Source organism: Equus przewalskii, chromosome 3 (assembly GCF_037783145.1).
Source record: "Equus przewalskii isolate Varuska chromosome 3, EquPr2, whole genome shotgun sequence".
NCBI classification, from domain to species: domain Eukaryota; kingdom Metazoa; phylum Chordata; class Mammalia; order Perissodactyla; family Equidae; genus Equus; species Equus przewalskii.
In genome coordinates, this window is record NC_091833.1 from 3388960 (window position 1) to 3406664 (window position 17705).

Below are 17705 nucleotides of genomic sequence, written 5' to 3' on the forward strand. Positions count from 1 at the left end.
GCTAGTCAATGCCAGAGTCCTGGTCTGAACCCAGAATGAGAGTCCAGATGTGCTCTGTCAACCGGGACACTCCGCCGAGCTTGGCTGCACCCACTGGAGATGCTGGGGCCTTCCAGAGCCGAGGGCTGCCCTTGTGCTGGGAATGGGCAGAGACGCGGCTCCCTGACTTGCCCAGAGAAACCTCTAGACCTTTCTGTCTCATTTTATCATCTTTCAAATGGGGATCACAGTAGTGCCTCTGCTTTGTGGTCTGGTAGAGGTGCTGTGCACTGCACCCTGTCTGGTCCCATGATAGGGACAGCTCTGGCCCAGCAGGACACCAGTGGATTTAGGATGGAGGAGTCAGGGTGGCCCAGGCTGCGTGCTTGGCTGTCCTTGGTCACTGGCTAACCCCCCAGCTGACTTCCCCGGGCTCAGCGTCACCCTGGAGTGGGGCACCCCCAGCTGTCCAGCTGTTTGCTTTGGAGGAGCAGGAAGGGCAGGACTGGGTTTTATGTGCTGCATCAGAAGTGGGCAGTGTCAGGACCCTCCACTGACAGCCACCTCAGTGGGACGATGCCAAGTGCCAGCTCCAGGGACATCTCCGAGGATCACCTCGATCCGTGAGACCACCAGGGAGGAGCTGGGTCTGTGACTGAGACGGGGCCTCTGGCCCGAGCCCCTGACAGCTCTAGGGACTTGTTGCCTTGCTGTGGGTGCACCGTGGTCTGGGCGCTCCCCCTATCCCGCTGGGTGGGCCCTGGATGAAGAGAAGGAAGGGGGCACCCAGGCCTGGCTGCCCCAGCCCCCAGGCCCAGCCGAGAGGGGTGCTGCGGACAGAGCTGGGCCAGCCAGTCGCCGCCGTGGCCTTCCTGTCCCCGCCTGCCTGGACTGGTGACCCGGAGCATCCTTATCTTTCTCTCCTCCTCCCTTGTCTTGCTCCCCACCCTGAGCTGGCTGCCTGTGATATGATGCTTTTGTGTCTGTGTGTTTTCCAAAAGCCTCAGGTTTTAGAACACTTTTAGAACAACTGTCCTGATTCCCAAAAATTAAATGGGAAGGGGACCTCATTCCCTGACTGTTCCTACCACTGGCCGGGGGCCCCGTGTGCTGGACCCGGGGCCGCTAGCCCTCTCCCATCATAGCTCTTGGAGCCACACAGAATCCTCTGGGAGGGGACTCGCATCGCCATTTACAGTTGGGGAAACAGACGTCTAGAGAAGTTCTGTGACCTGCCCTGGGCCACACGTGGAGGAGGGATCAGGACCCAAGTGGAGACCACCCTCTCTCAGGCGAGCTGAGAGAGGCCACACCCGTAACAGCACGCGGGGCCGCCCAGCGGAGTGGTCATGCGCCGGTCAGGCCACTTGGGTTCAAATCCCAGCCCTGTCATTTACTAGCAAAGCACTCAGCCTCTCCGTGCCTCAGTTTCCCACCTGGAAAGTGGAGCTGCTGGTAGTGCCTGTCTCACAGGGCCACGGTGAGGACAGTGAGCCGATGGACAGCGGTGTTCAGTCAGTGCTGCGTTGGGCCTGGTGCTGCAGGAGGTCATGGGCTCATCGTTACTCGTGGAGGCCAGCATGGTGTGAGGGCGCCACCGGAGTGCCTCAGATAGCTACCGGGAAGAGGGTCCTGGGCCCGGACAGGAGTGGAGCAAGAGGGCGGGGGCCCAGGCCCAAATGGGGAGCCCCGGCCATCTGTCCCCTGCAGCCACTCCTGTGTCCTGCAAAGCTGGGGGGTGTGAGGAGGGGTATGGTCCAGGGACATGCCAAGCCCCCACTTCGTTTCCTGGCCTGGTGGCCTCACTTCTCCAGTCCCCCAACTTCCCGAGAAAGGCCACCCATGGCTGGGGCTGCTGTCCGGGCATCTCAGCTCCCCACATGGCCCTCCTGGGCCACCCTCGGGCCCTCGAGCGGGAGCCAGGCTCGGTCTGCTGGCCTGTGAAACAGGACGATGGCATCCTTGCCCCAGGACAGCTGAGGGGTCCAGTGAGAGAGGGGCTGTGAACACGTTCTGGAGAAGCGCGGCCCGGGCAGACCTGAGTCCCCTCATCAGGCCCAGAGGAAATGGGCAGAAGGGGCCGCAGGAGACCAGTGAGACCTTTGAAGATTGGATGGAGCCTCTTGGCTGGGCCCTTGGTCAGGGACAAGGGCCGCCGCCCTGGGCTGCCCAGCCTGCACCTCCTGGGGGTACTCATGGGAAATGGTCTCCTTACATCATGGGCTTTCACACCCTCCCTCCCACTGCTCCTGGAAGGCCACACAAAGGACCATGCCCTTTGGCAAGGGAAGGACCCCCTAGATGAGCAGCGGCCGAATGAAAGGCACAGGGTGAGCTCGCTCCTGAAGGTCCCAGTGTGCGTGTGCCTGTGCCGATGCACGCATGTGCCCTTCGTTCGCCCCCTCGGCTGAGCTTGGTTTCTGTCGCTCCTCCTGTCCCCCACCAATGTGCTGTCTGCTGGGCCTGGGCAGGCGCGTTGTTGAGGAGGCCGGGATGTCAGCACGGAAGACAGCGAGGCTGCGCAGAAAATGCCCGTAGGCCACAAGCCCCATCTCGGGGCTCCAAGAGCTGCCCTCTGCCCTCATCCACCTGCCCTTTGGCCTGACACTGCCCAGGGGCTGCAGGCTGCTTCTCTGGGCTGCAGTCAGAGCAGAGGATGCAGGCCTGAGAGGCCCTCCGGGGTAACCTGTGTGGCCAGCGTGGACACACCCTGGGAAGGGGTCTCGCCTGGGGCAGCCCCAGACGTTACCAGAGGCTAGAGAGCAGAGCGGTTTTGACTCCAGCAAACAGGCAGGACAGGAAGGGGCCCAGCACCCTGGCGGTCCTCCACGCGGGCCCCAGCCAAAGCCCCAGCGACGCGGTGGCCCTGCAGTCCAGCGGGCGTCGGCCGTGGCGAGGCCCCGCACTCTCCTCCTCATGCTGCTTGCTTGCCTCCCCGCACAGTGGCCCTGCCCCCCGAGAAGCCGGGCGCGCTGGCCAGCGGAGATGAGAAGAGGATGGAGAAGTCGAGTGACTCTTGCCCGGGCTCCAGGAAGCAGCTGAAATTTGAGGTAGGCGCCTTTCCTGGGGCTGGGCCCTGGAGAGAAGGGTTTTCTCTTCTCGGGGGTGGTTTTCAAGGAGGGAAGCTGAGGCCCACGGGGTGTGAAGGCCCCTCACCTCCTGCGTGCACAGCCGCCCTGTGTGGCAGGCTCCTCCTGCAGCGTCAGCACGGGCCCCGAGGGCCCCCTGCTGCCCGCCCTCTCAGCCCTGGCCCCTGCCTCTCAGTGTGGGGTGGTGGCCAGAGGATCCCACTGGGCTGTGGCCCGTAGTCTGGGGGAGGAACATGAGAGTGGACCAGGGGAGGCAGCACTCTGGCCCTGGCACTGCTGTTACTACGCTGGGTGACCGTCTTCCTCTCTGGGCCTCAGTTTCCCCAGTGGTGAAAGAAACTTTTTCTTCCACCTCCTGAGGCTGTTCTGGGGAACATATGGGGACTCGGGTGGCATGGACAGCCAGGAGGCAGGAGGCCTTGGGCAGGTCCCTGACTCTATATGGGACTCAGTTTCCCCACACAGTCGACAACCTAAAGGACGTGACCTCCGGGAACTCACAGCCTGTGCATCCTGCCCCACCCCCTGGACAGTATATGAAGCTCCTTCTGTGCCCAGGCACAGGGCCAGGTGCTGAGAGCGAGACCCAGGCCTGCCGCTTGGAGCTGACGCTCCTGTCCACTCTCCTTGTTCTCTCCCTCCCTCCTCCTCCGTCTTCCTTCATGAGCCCACAGGGTGCGGCTCTGGAGCCGCGGGCCGGCTTCAGATCCCAGCTGGGCTGCTGCCTCACTCGCCTGCCCTGTGAACTGGGGATAGGAACAATACGTGTCTTAGCGGGATGGTGTAGGCATGTTGAGTTAATGCTTCTCAAGTGCGTACGAGGGCGTCCAATACCGAGTAAACACTTTCCTTCTTCCTTCTGATGAATGTTGATGGACACCTGCTGCTTGCCAGGGGACCCAGCAGTGACCTGGGTGCCATTCCTACCCTCAGGGAGCACAGTGTGGTGAGGGGGCAGATGAGTGACCCAGACCCAGAAAGGGCACAGTCGTGGGTGTGATGGGGATCTGAGAGCACGGGGTGGGGTCACCCAAGTCAGGCCAGAGGGGTGCGGCTGGGGGACACGCCGGCGGTTCCAGACCCTCTGTGCGGCGCCCCCGGAGGGAGCAGTGGCTGCAGGCGGAGGCGGGGGAAGGCGAGGGGCTGCTGAGCAGAGGAGGAAGAGTGGGGAGAGGGGATGCACAGGGAGCCTTTGGGAGAACGAGGGCACTTTGGGCCGATGGGCGATGGGCGAGCAGGAGCAAAGACCTGGAGGCTTTTGTTATGTGGGAATGACAGGCTGCATTGTGTGGCTTGCGTGGGGAGGGTGGGACTGAGGGGTGGTGACACCGGAAAGGGAGTAAGACGGGTCACCGAGGCCCTCAGCGCAGGAGCTGAGCGGGGCAGGCAGCATCCAGTTGAGGAGCTGGGCTTGCTAGCTTCTTCCTGAGCCCACCTGTGTCCTGCAGGTCTTCTGGGGGTGCCTGGAAAGGCCGAGGGCCGAGCCCAGCAGCAGAGGGAAGCCCAGGCTGACGGCTCGCCTCCCTGGAAGCCCCAGTGGGTCTGTGTCTGGAAAGGGGCTGGCTCATAGCCTGGGACCCCTCCATGGTCCATGAGGGGGCTCACCTGAAAGTCCAGGTGGAGGGACAAGAAGATGCACGCGATAGATGTGGGAGAGTTACTCAACTCGAGTTTTTGAACTTCCAGCCCCAGCTGTCTGTGGAGCCCAGTGCGGGGCCGGGAGAGGGAGTCATGTAGATGCTGTGTGTGAGCGTGTGTGCACGCGTGCATGTGGACGTGTGCCGGGTGGGTGCTGCACCATGTGCAACGGTGCCTCGGAGAGCAGAGCGGGCGCTTGGCAGACACCAGACAGGCATGTCACAACTGAGGGAAGGCTGACTTTGAACTCAGCGTGGGCCACCTGAGAACCGCTGGGGGGCCGGCTGGGAACCATGGAGGCCGAGCAGGGGCACACGCCCGCCGGGTCAGAGACTGGGCACCACTCCTCTCTCGGGGCCTGAGCGTGCCCTCATGCTGGGCCAGTCTGGGAGTGGCGAAAGGAGGGGTGGGCCGAGGCCAGACGTGGAGCAGGTGGTCTGGGAGCGCCTTTGCTTGTTTTTGTCGATCTTATGCATCGTTAAGGCCCTTTGTGGAATCTCCTTCCCCAAATGGCCATCCTTCCTAGAACTCTCCGTCTGGTGTTCCACCAGCCCCTGCATATGTAATGCCCGTGACTCAGCTCACACTTCCCAGAATCCCTGTGGCTGGACACCTCGGGTGGTGTGAGCAGTGATAATGAAGTCATTGGTCTCTTAATCGTTACAGCAAAGACAATAGCAGCTGTCCCATTAATTGGGCTTTTTTGTGTCAAGCAGTTCCCATACCTGCTTCCAGTTCCCCAGAGCAGACCCTGGGCGAGGACCTGGGAGGTCACTCAGGGAGCAGGGAAGGAGGGAAGCCAGTAAGAGGTTAAAGAGTAGATCACCACCAGGGCAGCTGGGCCTCAGTCCTGGGGACCCTCCGAGAGCCATGCGGAGTGCACTCAGATTTGCCCCCTGTTGGGGCAAGGAGGCTGGGGTCTCATCCACTGGCTCGGCCCCTCCCTCCATCAGGTCTCGCCTGGGCATTCAGTCCCCGGCTCTCAGGGCTGCCCTCGGAGCCGCGGTCAGGCACTGTCTACCTCAGCCACTGCAGGGGAGCACTGGTGGACTGAGGGCGTGGGCCAGTGAGTGCTCCCAACAACCTGATGAGGTCAATGCTGTCATGTTCCATAATTTACACGAGGGGAAACGGAGGCACAGAGAAGACACACCTAGGGTCACGCAGCTGTGGAGGGCCATGCAGGGGCTGGCACTTGGGGCTAACTCTGGCTCTTACTTGTTACCCTCACCTGCCTCCAGGTCAGGTGCCACCCTGGGAGTCCCCCCATGGCTTCCCAAGTTACTGTTCCCTGTGTCTTCCAGGTGCTTCTAGCCCTTGGCCCAAGTTCAGTCTTCCTGAGGCCGCAAAGCCTCCCCTCAGACCTCTCCCCCTTGTGTTTCCTTTGCCTTCGAAGACCCAGGGACTGTCTGGCACCCCTGCCGGCGTCTCTTCCCAAGCCAAACCTCCCGTCCCCTCTCCTGCCCCCTCTCCTGCCCGGCCTGGCCTCTCTCTGGCTCGTCATGTCTTGTTCATTGTGCTTTTCCTTCACACAAGGTCTGGGGGGCCAGCGAGGCCGCAGCCCCGTGGCCCGGCCTCCAGGTGTCACAGCCTCTGGGTGACCAGCCACGCCCGTGTGTTGTCTGCTTGTGTCCAGGAGCTACAGTGTGACGTGTCCGTGGAAGAGGACAGCCGGCAGGAGTGGACCTTCACCCTGTATGACTTTGACAACAATGGCAAGGTCACCCGCGAGGTGAGTGTGCCCGCCTGGCCTCCCCCAGGCACAGGAACATTCATTCTGCGACCACCACTGCCCAGCCCCTTCTCCTGAAGTGGCTCTGGCTGCTGAGGGCAGGCTGACAGGCAGCTGTGAGGGGGAAGACGGGCGGAGGCTGCTGCAGCTTCAGGGCGACCTGGAGGGGCTCCCAGAGCTGCCCGATGAGCAAGGAGAGGTGACAGAGAGGAAGGGGCCGGCCGGGCTCCTCCCTCGCTGGGGAAGGGGCGGGAGGCAGGCGCAGAGCCCTGAGGCCTCCCTGGAGGAGGACCCTGGACCCCAACAGAGTCCTGCCCTGCTTCCTTCTCTCTGTGGTCCTGGAGCTCTGAGCCCAGGCAGGGACCACCCCAGGCCACTTCCCACCTCAGCCAGTCTAGGCCAGGCAGTGACTCCCTCCACAGGTACACCCCGCCCCTAAGGGCAGTTAGCCGCTCTGTTCACGGCCTGTTCTTCCTCCCCTCCCCTCTGCATGCCTCTCCCTCACCCCTCCTCCCATCTCTCTCCTCCCTCTGCATATTGAGCACCTGTTGTGTGCCTCTACCGTGTAGGTACAAGGACGGGGGGCGCAGCCGACACAGTTCCTAGCCTGTGGCTCTGACAGTGTGATGAGGGTGGTAGATCCCACACAGCTGTAAACTGGGATGTGTTCAGTGAAGGAAATGAACAGAATGGTGTGACAGAGGCTGGCGGGAGCATCCAGGGAAGGCTTCTGGAGAAGCCAATGCGGGAGCAGGAGCTTAGCCGCGAGCAGCATGCAGAGCCCGGGGAGAGTCCTGGGCACCGCAGAGCGGGTGCGCTCAGGGTGTTGGAGGAGCTGGAGGAGACTGTGCGGGGCTACCCATCAGGAAACATGGCCACGGCCAGGTGCTGGCAGGGCGGTGATGCCGGCCTTGGGGGCAGGCAACCTGGCTGCAGTGCCAGGGGCTGGGGGAAGCCTGTGGAGGGGGCCTGAATGGCGGCCAAGTGTCTGCCTCCCCTCGCCCTGGGCCCAGTGTCATCCCTTCTGCCTCCTTCTTTCTTTCCCTCCCCTGTCCTCTCTGACCTGCTCCCTCCCCAGGAGGCCTGTGTTCAGGTGTGCAGCCTGTTAGACATCTGCACAGAGGTCTGAGGTGAGCAGGGCTGGCTCTTGTCGGCACGTAGGGCTTCAGGGGTGTCCCAGAGAGCGTTAAGTGCTGCTGTCTTATCTCCCTATCCAGGGCTAACTATTTTCTCTGCAGATAGTACAGGAGAAGCTGCCAGGGGGAGACCTGGTGAGAAAAGGCCATGTTTTAGGGATGTTAGAACAGGTTGGGGAAGAAGCTGTAACTTATAGTCATCTGGGACTCCTTGGGATGTAAATGACACAATCCCAGGAAAAAAAAAACCAAAAGGAATATATCGGCTCATGTAACTGAAGTCTAGGACACTGACTTCAGGCATGGCTGGATCCAGAGGGTCAGTGTCTCCAGGACCAGGTGTTCTTCATGGCTCTGTTCCCTCTGTGTTCCTCTGCTATCCGTCAGGCTCTCTCCTTGGCAGTAACAAGATGAACGCTGACAGTTTTAGCATCTGTCCCATCTTCTCAGAACCCCCTAATTCAGAGTGGGGAAAAGTTATTTGATGCAAGAGCCACATAGACTGAAAGTGGGAGGAGGGATGGATTTGGCTCACAAAATAAACAAGGCACAGTTATTAAGGGAAGGGGGTAGATTCTGGGCAGGCAGAGCCCCCAGAGGGACCTGGTGCTTGGGAAGCAGTGGAGACTCTCCCTGGTATGGTACCCTGCGGAGATGGCGGATGGTTTAGGTGAGCCCCCCAAGTCCCCTCCAGCTGCCGTGCTTTCTGGGAGGGATTACTGTTTTTCTGGAGCAAGGAGCCACTGTTCCTCCCCAGCCTGTTGGGAATGGCAGCCGGGGTATCATTATCTTCACAGGGAAGCGTGTCGTAGGCTTGAAACCTGGGTAACTGAGCTGGATTGGGTGGCCTGGCTGTTTGTGAAGGCCGTACAGGGTGCAGCCAGGCTGGGCGTCTCCGGGACGTGGGGGCGTCGCCCTCCCTTCTGACATGTGCAGCGGCCAAGACATCGCTGCCTCTGGGAGCTGCTCGCTTCCTCCTTTCTGCTTCAGAAGATGCTGAGAAGCCTTCCGTGCTGCCGTCAAAGGGCTTGCCCCCCTTGGAGGCTTTGCAGAGCCTGTGGGCAGGCACTGCTTTCCGATTCTGCATCCTGCCCTCTTGGCAACGAGAGAACTAGCAAGGAAGCGGGAGTTTCCAAGGAGGGTGCCCCAGCCTGGCCTCGGAGAAAGCCTTCCCTGGACCCTGTCTTCCTCCTGCTGAGGAGTGAGAGCTTGGCTTTCAGTTGAGGGAGGACCCAGCCTGGTGTTTCCCCTGGTCTATTTTTAGCCCCAAAGCTACTCCTCAAATCTGGCTATAAATACCGCTCACCACCACCACCCCCCCCCACCCCCTACACTCTGGCCATCAGCATGCGTGTTCCTGTGCCAGGGCGGACGGCTCCCACCTCGCCACAGCCGCAGCCCAGAGCTGGTGTCCGGGCCGACCTCCTGACTCAGAAGAAAGTACGTGTTCATCCTTCAGGCATTCTTTCCTGCAGTTCATGTCCAGGAGCACCTCATCCTGTGTGCAGCCTTGTGCTGGGTTGATTTTCCAGCTAGGATTGCCAAAGCACGCTTGTTCTTAGAGCCTGAATCAGCTGGGACCTACTGGGATCACCCACTAGGGCCCCAGGCTGGTATACAATGCTTGGTGGACGATGCTGGTGGACCTCACTTTCCTCATCCGTAAGATAGAGACAATGATGCCCCCTTCATGAGCTTCCTAAGATGGTGAGAGAGAGAGTGGGCAGACATGGCTGTGCGGAGCAGCTCGAGAGAAGGAGAAGAAGGGGGAAGAGGAGACATCGGTGGGCCTCGCCAGAGATGCTGGGATCGCCCAGTGAGCCATCAAGGGAGTGGCTGGACCCTGGATCTCAAACTAGTGGCCCCCACAATCCCAGTCTAGCCCCTAGATGTTCTGGCCCAGACCCCCTAAGGGAGTCTTGTTAAAAACTAAATTAGCACAGGCAACAAAAGTAAAAGTAGATAAATGGGAATATGTCAAAATTAAAAACTTCTGTGTATCAAAGGACACAGTCAACAGAGTGAAAAGCAGCCTATGGAATAGGAGAAAATATCTGCAAATCATCTATCTGATGAAGGATTAAGATCCAAAATATGCAAAGAACTTCTACAACTCAACAACAAAAAACCAGACAACTCAAAAAATGGGCAAAGGGCTTAAATAGATATTTCTCCAAAGAAAACATACAAATGGACAATAAGCACGTGAAGAGATGTGCAGCGTCTCTAATGATCAGGGAGATGCAAATAAGAACCACAGTGAGACACCACCTTACACCCATTACGACGGCTACCATTAAAAAAAGAAAGAAGGAAAATAAGTATTGATGAGGATGTGGCGAAATTGGAACTCTTATATCCTGTTGGTGGGAATGTAAAATGGTGCAGCTGCTGTGGAAAACAGTATGGCAGTTCCTCAAAAAATTAAACAGAATTACCACATGATCCAGCAATTTGACTTCTGGGTACATACCCCAAAGAATTAAAAGCAGGGTCTCCAAGAAATACTTGTACTCATGTTCATAGCAGCGTTATTCATAACAGCCAAAACCCAGTGTTCATTGATGAATGGATAAACAAAAAAATGGAATATACATACAATGGAATATTATTCAGCCTTAAAAAGGGAGGAAATTCTGACATGTGCTGTAACATGGATGATCCTTGAGGCCTTTATGCTAAGTGAAATAAGCCTGTCACAAAAGGATAAATACTGTGTGATTCCACTTGTATGAGGCACCTAGAGTAGTCAGATTCATAGGGACAGAAAGTAGAATGATGCCTGCCAGGGGCTGGGGGGAGAGAGGAATGGAGAATTGAAGAAAATTAAATTAATGCTAGTATCAAAGATTCTGAAGGTTTAAGGAGATTCTGGATTGCTGGCTTCTCTGGGATGACCCTCAGCCCTCATGGCTACAGGGCAAGTCAGCTGAGCTGGGCGGCTGCCACTCCTTCGGGTGGGACAGGGCCCCAGGTGGCCCCACCGTTCCCATGGCCATGGTAGTGCTGTCACCTCTGCCTGAGGGCTGATGGGTGGGGCCTCAGGGAGGGCTGAGTCCATCATGTTCATGAAGTCACTGACCATCGATCGGTAAGCCTGACCTATGGAGAACTAATTAATACCTTTTCCAGAGGTTTCCAACATCATTTGAAGCAGGAATCCTCTCCTCAGACAAACAACCTTAGCAGATGCTGGGGGACCTGGTCCACCCCTCCATCCCCCGATTAAAAGTCTCTGAGATGCCTCAGAGAGCATGGCTTGGACACCGCTGTTCTGGTTGAGGGTCACTGAGGCTGGAGAGGAGAGGAGATGTGGTCAAGTTCTCACGGCGGTTTATCTTTAGGGACACATCCGCTTTTGCACTTTTCATTCGGAAGGTGCTCATCAGACCTGAGGTCGGTGCTATGGATGCCCCTCCCCCAATGCTCCCTGGCCACCTCCAAGTTCACCTGATGCTCTGATGGATGGGACCCTCCCTAAGAGCCTTCTCTGGTGCCCGGGAGCAGGCTCAGCCCTTGCAGGACAGCCCGGAAGTCTGGGGGCTGTAGCACCCCCAGGGGTGGCACTCACCCAGCGAGGGATGAGAGTTTTCTGCAGGCCCCGGTGTGCCTCAGTGCCTCCCGAGGCCCCAGTGTGCCCGAGCTCCGTTGTTCTTCCAGCTCACTCGCTCTCCCTGCTACTCGCTCCTGCTTCCTAGGATCCCCTCCCAAATGAACCTCTTACGGTCCTTAGACTCAGCTTTGGGGGAGCCCGAGGGCTTTCACCAGGCCCTCTGATTCCTGTGTTTTAAGTGCACTGTGGCTGAAGCCATGTGTGGGCTTCTGCTTCCCTCCCCATCCAGGACATCACCAGCCTGCTGCACACCATCTACGAGGTGGTCGATTCTTCCGTCAACCACTCCCCGACGTCCAGCAAGACGCTGCGGGTGAAGCTCACTGTGGCCCCCGATGGGAGCCAGAGCAAGAAGAGCATCCTTCTCCATCACCCTGGTGAGGGCTGGAGGGCCGTTCTGGTCCAGCTCTCAGGAGGGCTCAGCGCCCCCCGGGAGGGGTGGACGGGCATCCTGGGGGCTTTCTCTGGGAGCGGTTTTGTGGACAGGTGGGATTGGAGCGGGCCTTTGAGGGAGTGGGGTTTGGATAGGTGAAAGGCCCTGCGTAAGCAGAGCGCTGGGGTGGGCATGGGCGTGGAAGCGGCTACAGGAAAGGCCTGTGTTGTGATGGGGTCAGGGGCACAGGGCCTTGAAGGCCAGCTCAGGAGTCTGGCGGAGGGGGTGATTCCAGGGGAGGAGGTAAATGGGACAGGGAGCTGTGAGACCCTGTCAAGGGCTGCGTGCCAGGCGGCATAGAAGACCTGGGTGGGGCAGGAGGCTGGCAGGCACGGGAGCAGGCTGCTCACCAGGCTGTGTCTGGGGCGGGCGGGGGTCTCAGACCTGCAGAGCACCAGGCCCCGAGCGGAGACCAAGCCCACTGAGGAGCTGCGAAGCTGGGAGAGGAAGCAGCGGGCCCCGCTCAGGTACGGTGGGGACGGGCGGAGGCGGCAGCCCAGCGCACCTGAGCACGTCTTGGGCACCAGCTGTGTGCCTGCACCTGAGAGATTCTAGCAAGAGGTTCCGGTCTGTGCTCGCTGCAGGGGCAGCGATTTCAGAGGACAGACTCAAAATCAAACTCAGTTTGTAAAGAGTTAAATGTAAGCCCGCACTGCCCCACCCGGAGCGCTGCGGGCCAGGCCGTTCGGCCTTCAGCCCCATGGGTCTGGGAAGGCGCTCTGGCCTGTGCGCGTGGGTTATCTTTGGGGTCGGGCAGCCCCTCAGGATGTGGGACGTTGGTGTTTCTGCAGGGATGCGCACATTCACTGAGCTCCCTTCAGTCCCGCTCAGGGCAGGCCTGGCTGCCAAGTGGGTTATGAGAACCTTCGTGTTCAGGCTTTTGGGATCTCTAAATTGTGGCTAAGGGATTGTTAATGCTGCAATTACCCTTCACCTGTTGTTATTTCTTTAAATGCGAGGAAGGAAGGAAGAGAGGGAGGGAAGAAAACGGAGAGACTGTTTAAAGAAAAGCACTGAGTGAACAGCAATATACAGTAACAGAAACAGGAGGCGTGAGGCCATGAGGAGAGCTGTCATGAGAGTGGACAGGAGATGGCTGGCGTTGGAGAGACACTAGCTGTGGCTGTCCAAGCAGGGCACGCAGCGTGACGTGGGGAGAGGGCAAGAACCGGAGGCACCCAGGCTGGCTGCAGATGTGGGGGTTCGCTGGGGTGAGTGGGAGGCGGTGGTGGGGCAGGCAGCTCACGGAGGCCCTTGAAAGAGAGGGGAAGGAACCCTGAATCCTGCAGGGGGCGAACAGTGGCCCCCGGCAGAGCCTTTCCCCGCCCCCTCCTTACACTCACACTGGGCAGATTACAGGGCCTGCCAGCCTCAACTCCAGTGGTCTGGGGGCTTCTGCTGCCCGCAGCCCCTGGGGACCCAGGCAGGAGTCAGGCCACATGCCTAAACATATGGTTTGAAGGCTGGCTTTGGGGCGTCAAGTTTTGACCAGTAACCCCCCTCCTTTGCTGTGGGCCTGTTCAAAGCGAAGTCTGCATCCAGTCCTCCCGGGGGCCTGTGTCTCCGTGGCAGGGGAGGAAATGGAGGCACAGAGTGCCAAGATGACCCCTCCCTCCCCACCCTCTTCCCAAGACCCAGAAGGAAATTAACAAAGGGTCCAGAAGGATTTGTCCTGGTGGCTTCCAATTAGCCCGTGGGGCCATCCCCACCGGGGTGCCCGCCGGCTTACTTGCCTTCCTGTGGTAGGTTCCAGGGTGACAGCCGTCTGGAGCAGCCCGGCTGCTCCCACCGTTGCGTGGACGAGAACATCGAGAGGAGAAACCACTACTTAGATCTTGCCGGCGTAGAAAACTACACCTCCCAGTTTGGGGCTGGTAAGGTGGCGCCTGCACCTGCAAGGCGGGAGGGAGGGGGCGGCGGGCGGGTGGGCCGTGGTCACTGTTCCCCCCGGGCTGGGGGAAGGCAGAGCTTTTATTAGACAGGTGAAAGATGTTATTGGAAGAGATGACATTAAAAACCTTTAAAAAATTCAAGTAATACGTGCACAGAGTTGAACAAGATCAGATAGTAACAGAGGGCTTATAATACAATGAAAAACCATAGGTCCGTGCTGCACCCCGCCCACCCCCACCCTGTTCCCCTCTCTGGCCTTTCATCTGATGAGGACCCACTTTGCTAAGCAAACGCTGCTCTGTCATTATCAGCTCTTCACATCTTAGCTCCTGCTAAGGTAAATGAAGACGGAACCCCCATAATTGCCCCCCACTCCCCCCTCCTGCTGCTGCCTGTGCTCCCTCCATGGGACCCCCCCGTAAGGTAAGGAATATGCCTGCAGATTTCCTTTGTGCTCCAGTGGCCTCCGACAGTGATCAGTGTCTCAGTCTCGCTCTTTCACGTCTCTCTTGGAAGAGAATTAGTTATTTTTAAAGCCCTAACAAAGAAACAGTTCTTCCCACTTAGCAGATGGCAGAGTTCCATTCCGAGAGGCTTCCTCCCGGGCCGTGGGGAGCAGTCGGGCTCTGAGGACCCACAGCTGGCCTGTGTCAGCCTTGGAGAACTGGGGGTGGGGGGACTTCTGGGGCACGGTGCAGCGCCAGCACACAGTAGGTGCTCATTAAATATCTGTCGCATTGGTTCCTAGGCTCCCCGTCAGTGGCCCAGAAGTCAGAACTGCCTCCCCGCGCCTGCAACCCCGCTCGATCTCGCTCCCATGAGCCGGAAGCCATCCACGTCCCACACCGAAAGCCCCAAGGCACGGACCCAGCCTCCTTCCACTTCCTTGACGCACCCTTCGCCAAGGTCTCGGAGGTCCAGCAGCGGCTCCGGGGCACCCAGGACGGGAGTAAGCACTTTGTGAGGTCCCCCAAGGCCCAGGGCAAGAGTGTGGGTGTGGGCCACGTGGCCAGAGGGGCAAGAAGCAAACCCCCTCTGGGACCCGCCATCCCTGTGGTGTCCCCATCGGCCCCCCTGGCCACCAGCCCGGCCCTCCTCCCCGCCCTGGCACCCCTCGGGCACAGGAAGCCCAAGCACCGAGCCAAGGAGAGCCAGCAGGGGTGCCGGGGCCTGCAGGCGCCACTGGCCCCAGGGGGCACTGTCGTGGGGCGGGACCATGTGAGGGAGCTGCCCACCGTGGTGGTGTACGAGAGCCAGGCTGGCCAGGCGGTCCAGAGACATGAGCATCACCACCACCACGAACACCACCATCATTACCACCACTTTTACCAGACATAGAGCCCCCCAGAGCCCGCCCGCCGGATGAAGGACCCCTCCCCATGCCCCAAGGCATTATTATTCTATTAATTATTGTTATTATGACGATTATTGTTATTAATAATTATTGTTACTCCACTAATATTCAGCTAGCCTCCATGTAGAAGATATATGGAAACACAGAAGTAAACTTTTATTTATATGTTGTGAGGACTGCATAACTTACCCAAGTGACTCTGGGTTTGGAAGTGGCCTGTAAGTGGCAGGCGCTCCCTCGGGCTCTGGAGCTGCTGTTTCCACACAGGTCGGCCCACACCCCTCCCAGCCCCCGGAGCCCTCGGCCAGAACTCTGCCCCGCCCCGTCTCTTCCAGGAGAGCACCCTCACCGGGCCCAGCTTCCAGAGACCCTCGAAATCTCCGAGAAGACAAACAGCTGCTACCTCTTAGTATTATTCTGATTTTATTTGGCCCTTGACTGATTGTAACGTGCCACAGGGATTTCAGCAGACTGCAGACGCGCGACTTTCCCGGCTGTTGTGTTTCTATGTTCCAACCCAGAAACCTTAGCTGTCCTTTCTGGAGTTATCTTTCACTCCTTTCCAGTGGGGTCACACCCTTGCCCAAAACCAGTCCCATCTCTCTGCCATGTACAACACGAAAATACACTTCTCCTCCTCCTTTCCGTCCGTCTCCTCTCTTCTTTAGAAAGATGCACACACATATATTTAAAGACTGCCTCTGAAACCAGCCTTCTCATTTTGGAAATCTCCGGAGAGGGAACCAACCACATGAACAAGCGTGGTTTTCCAAAATCAGGCAATCGTGTGTTGTTGTGACCGAAGATGCGGAAACCTCGTGTTCTACTGTTGGCAAATATATGCATCCCGACGTGGTTCTCCAGCAGAGCTCTCTGTATCTATAGCCGGATGCCATCTGTCTGTTTCTGTGTATCTTTCTATAAATATACGCTCTCAGGTACCTTCTCTGGTGTACAGAAATTGGTGGTTTGCTGCCCCAGACACTTCCTGAGCCCAGGCGTGACCCTGCCTGCCTCCTGTTAGGGCCGCTGTCTGTTGGAGGCCAACAGCCACTTCTTCTCATCAGGGGCCTTTTCCTGGGGTTTGAGATTGGACAGATTTTGGAGAGGCTGGCTGGAGTTCCAAAGTTTGGAGGGAAATGGGGACAGTGTCCAGAGTTGGGACCCTGGACCAGTGTCCTCTGCAGAGTAGGATTTGTCTGATGAGGACCTGGGGAGACCAGGAAAAGGACCATCAGCCATTCGGGAACCCCGTGAAAAATAGATGACGCACACTCCAATTGGGTAATTTGAGGAGAGCTTAAACAGGGAATATTTACAAAGTGTGGGGAAAGCCTCCTGACAGAGCGCAGGATTCTGGGCCAGCACCGTCGGGCGCCACTGCCACCCCTGCGTGGACGGGGTTGGGGGAGCCATGGGCAGACAGAGGGGTGGGGGCAGGGAGGGCGCCTGAAGGAGCGGTGACCTTCGCTGGAGGGATGCAGCCAGTCTGTGGGGACCCTACAGGGAAATCAGCATCCTGACTTCACTCTCCTGCCCACCCTGCATCCTGTTGAGGCCCCATTGGCTGGAGGCCCCGGGAGCCAGAGGGCAAGAGAGCTGCTGATGAGGGTCACACAGGACTTCTTCCAGGGTAGAGCGGAGAGTGGAGGTCAGTCTGGAGGGACACAAGAAGAGAGAGTGACTCCAGCTGCCTGCCTGTCTGCTGCTTGGTTTCCCACTGGCATCCCCTTTCCCAGAGCCTCTGGTTTTGGTTTAATGCTGTGGGTAAAGAGTTATTTTTGAAGACAGCGGGCTTCGTTGTTGTCACCGTATTATTAATTAATTACCAGTGTGCCTGGGAACGGATTAGTATAGTTAATCTTACCTCTTGAGACCACATAGCAGGTGGCAGAGGTGGGACTCTAGTCTTCCCCACGATCCCTTCCCCACTGGGTTTGGGCTTCCCCCGTTGATGGTCGTGGGCTTTTGTCAGTCGGGATCCGTGCAAACTGACGGGATACAACCAAACCAGGCAAGGCGGAGGGAGCTGCCTTTGCGATGACAGCGTCCAGGGTGTGAACGAAGCTGAGACTCGCTGGTTCTTATCCCTCCCTCTCTGGGTTTATACTTCTACCCCACATACTTTGTTGTGGTGTGGGACAGGCCGGGACTCTGGGCTGCACAAGCAGATGGCAAAGGATCTTCCACGAAGGGAAGCCCAAGGAAGGGTTCTGATTGGCTGGGCTTAGATCCCAGACCCGGTCCCGTCCCTAGACCAATCACCGTGGCCCACCTGGGGTCACATGTCCAACCCGCAACAAGGGGGCGGGGTCTGTGCCGGAAGAAAGGGGCGGAGGGGAGCTGAGCGCGCGGGCGCTGATGGCGGGCGGAGCGGCCTCGGCTTTGGAGCTGCCGGGGGTTCGGTCCGCGGGGGCCCTTCTGTGGCCTGGGGGCTTTACAGCGTTTACTTGGCCTGAGAGCGGGTTCCAAGCCGTCGCCCCAGCCCGCACCTGTCAGGATTCTCTTACTTCATGCTAACTGGCATTTACCTAACTTTTAAAAACCACTTACAAAAACAGGACCCTGTGCCCGAGTAAACGAGTCAAATGGTACAAAAAGGTGAACAGTAGCAGCACGCTTCCCTGGGCATCCCTGGCCCCAGCCCTCCGGGTGCCCTCGGCCGGTCAGGGGGCTCGGTGGTGAGCGCAGGCTGTGGTGCCAGGCTGCCTGGGCTCATGCCGGACTCCCTCCCCTGGGAGCTCTGTGCTCCAGCTGAAAACCTGCACCTCTCCAGCCTCAGTTTCCCCTTTATAAAGGGGGACCATAAGAGACCTACCCCGCAGGGTGGTTGTGACG

The 17705-nt window shown here is 58.6% G+C and overlaps 1 protein-coding gene and 1 long non-coding RNA gene across 5 annotated transcripts in view; one reads left to right on the plus strand and one right to left on the minus strand.

The window, feature by feature from the left end:
- NKD1 (NKD inhibitor of WNT signaling pathway 1) overlaps positions 1 to 15813 on the plus strand; it is an 85633-nt gene extending 69820 nt beyond the window's left edge. For all 4 annotated transcript variants that reach the window (XM_070611850.1, XM_070611852.1, XM_070611853.1 and 1 more), the window contains 6 exons: positions 2923 to 3029; positions 6343 to 6438; positions 11417 to 11564; positions 12003 to 12087; positions 13367 to 13494; positions 14262 to 15813. In XM_070611850.1, coding sequence (XP_070467951.1) covers positions 2923 to 3029; positions 6343 to 6438; positions 11417 to 11564; positions 12003 to 12087; positions 13367 to 13494; positions 14262 to 14851 — 1154 coding nt within the window. In that variant the 3' untranslated portion in view covers positions 14852 to 15813. The remainder of the gene's footprint in view (positions 1 to 2922; positions 3030 to 6342; positions 6439 to 11416; positions 11565 to 12002; positions 12088 to 13366; positions 13495 to 14261) is intronic.
- LOC139082166 (uncharacterized) lies at positions 15274 to 17293 on the minus strand. The gene is made up of 2 exons (XR_011537897.1): positions 16735 to 17293; positions 15274 to 16524 (listed from the first exon to the last, which is right to left on the minus strand). It is a non-coding gene; the product is annotated as an uncharacterized lncRNA (long non-coding RNA).
- Positions 17294 to 17705: the final 412 nt, after the last annotated feature.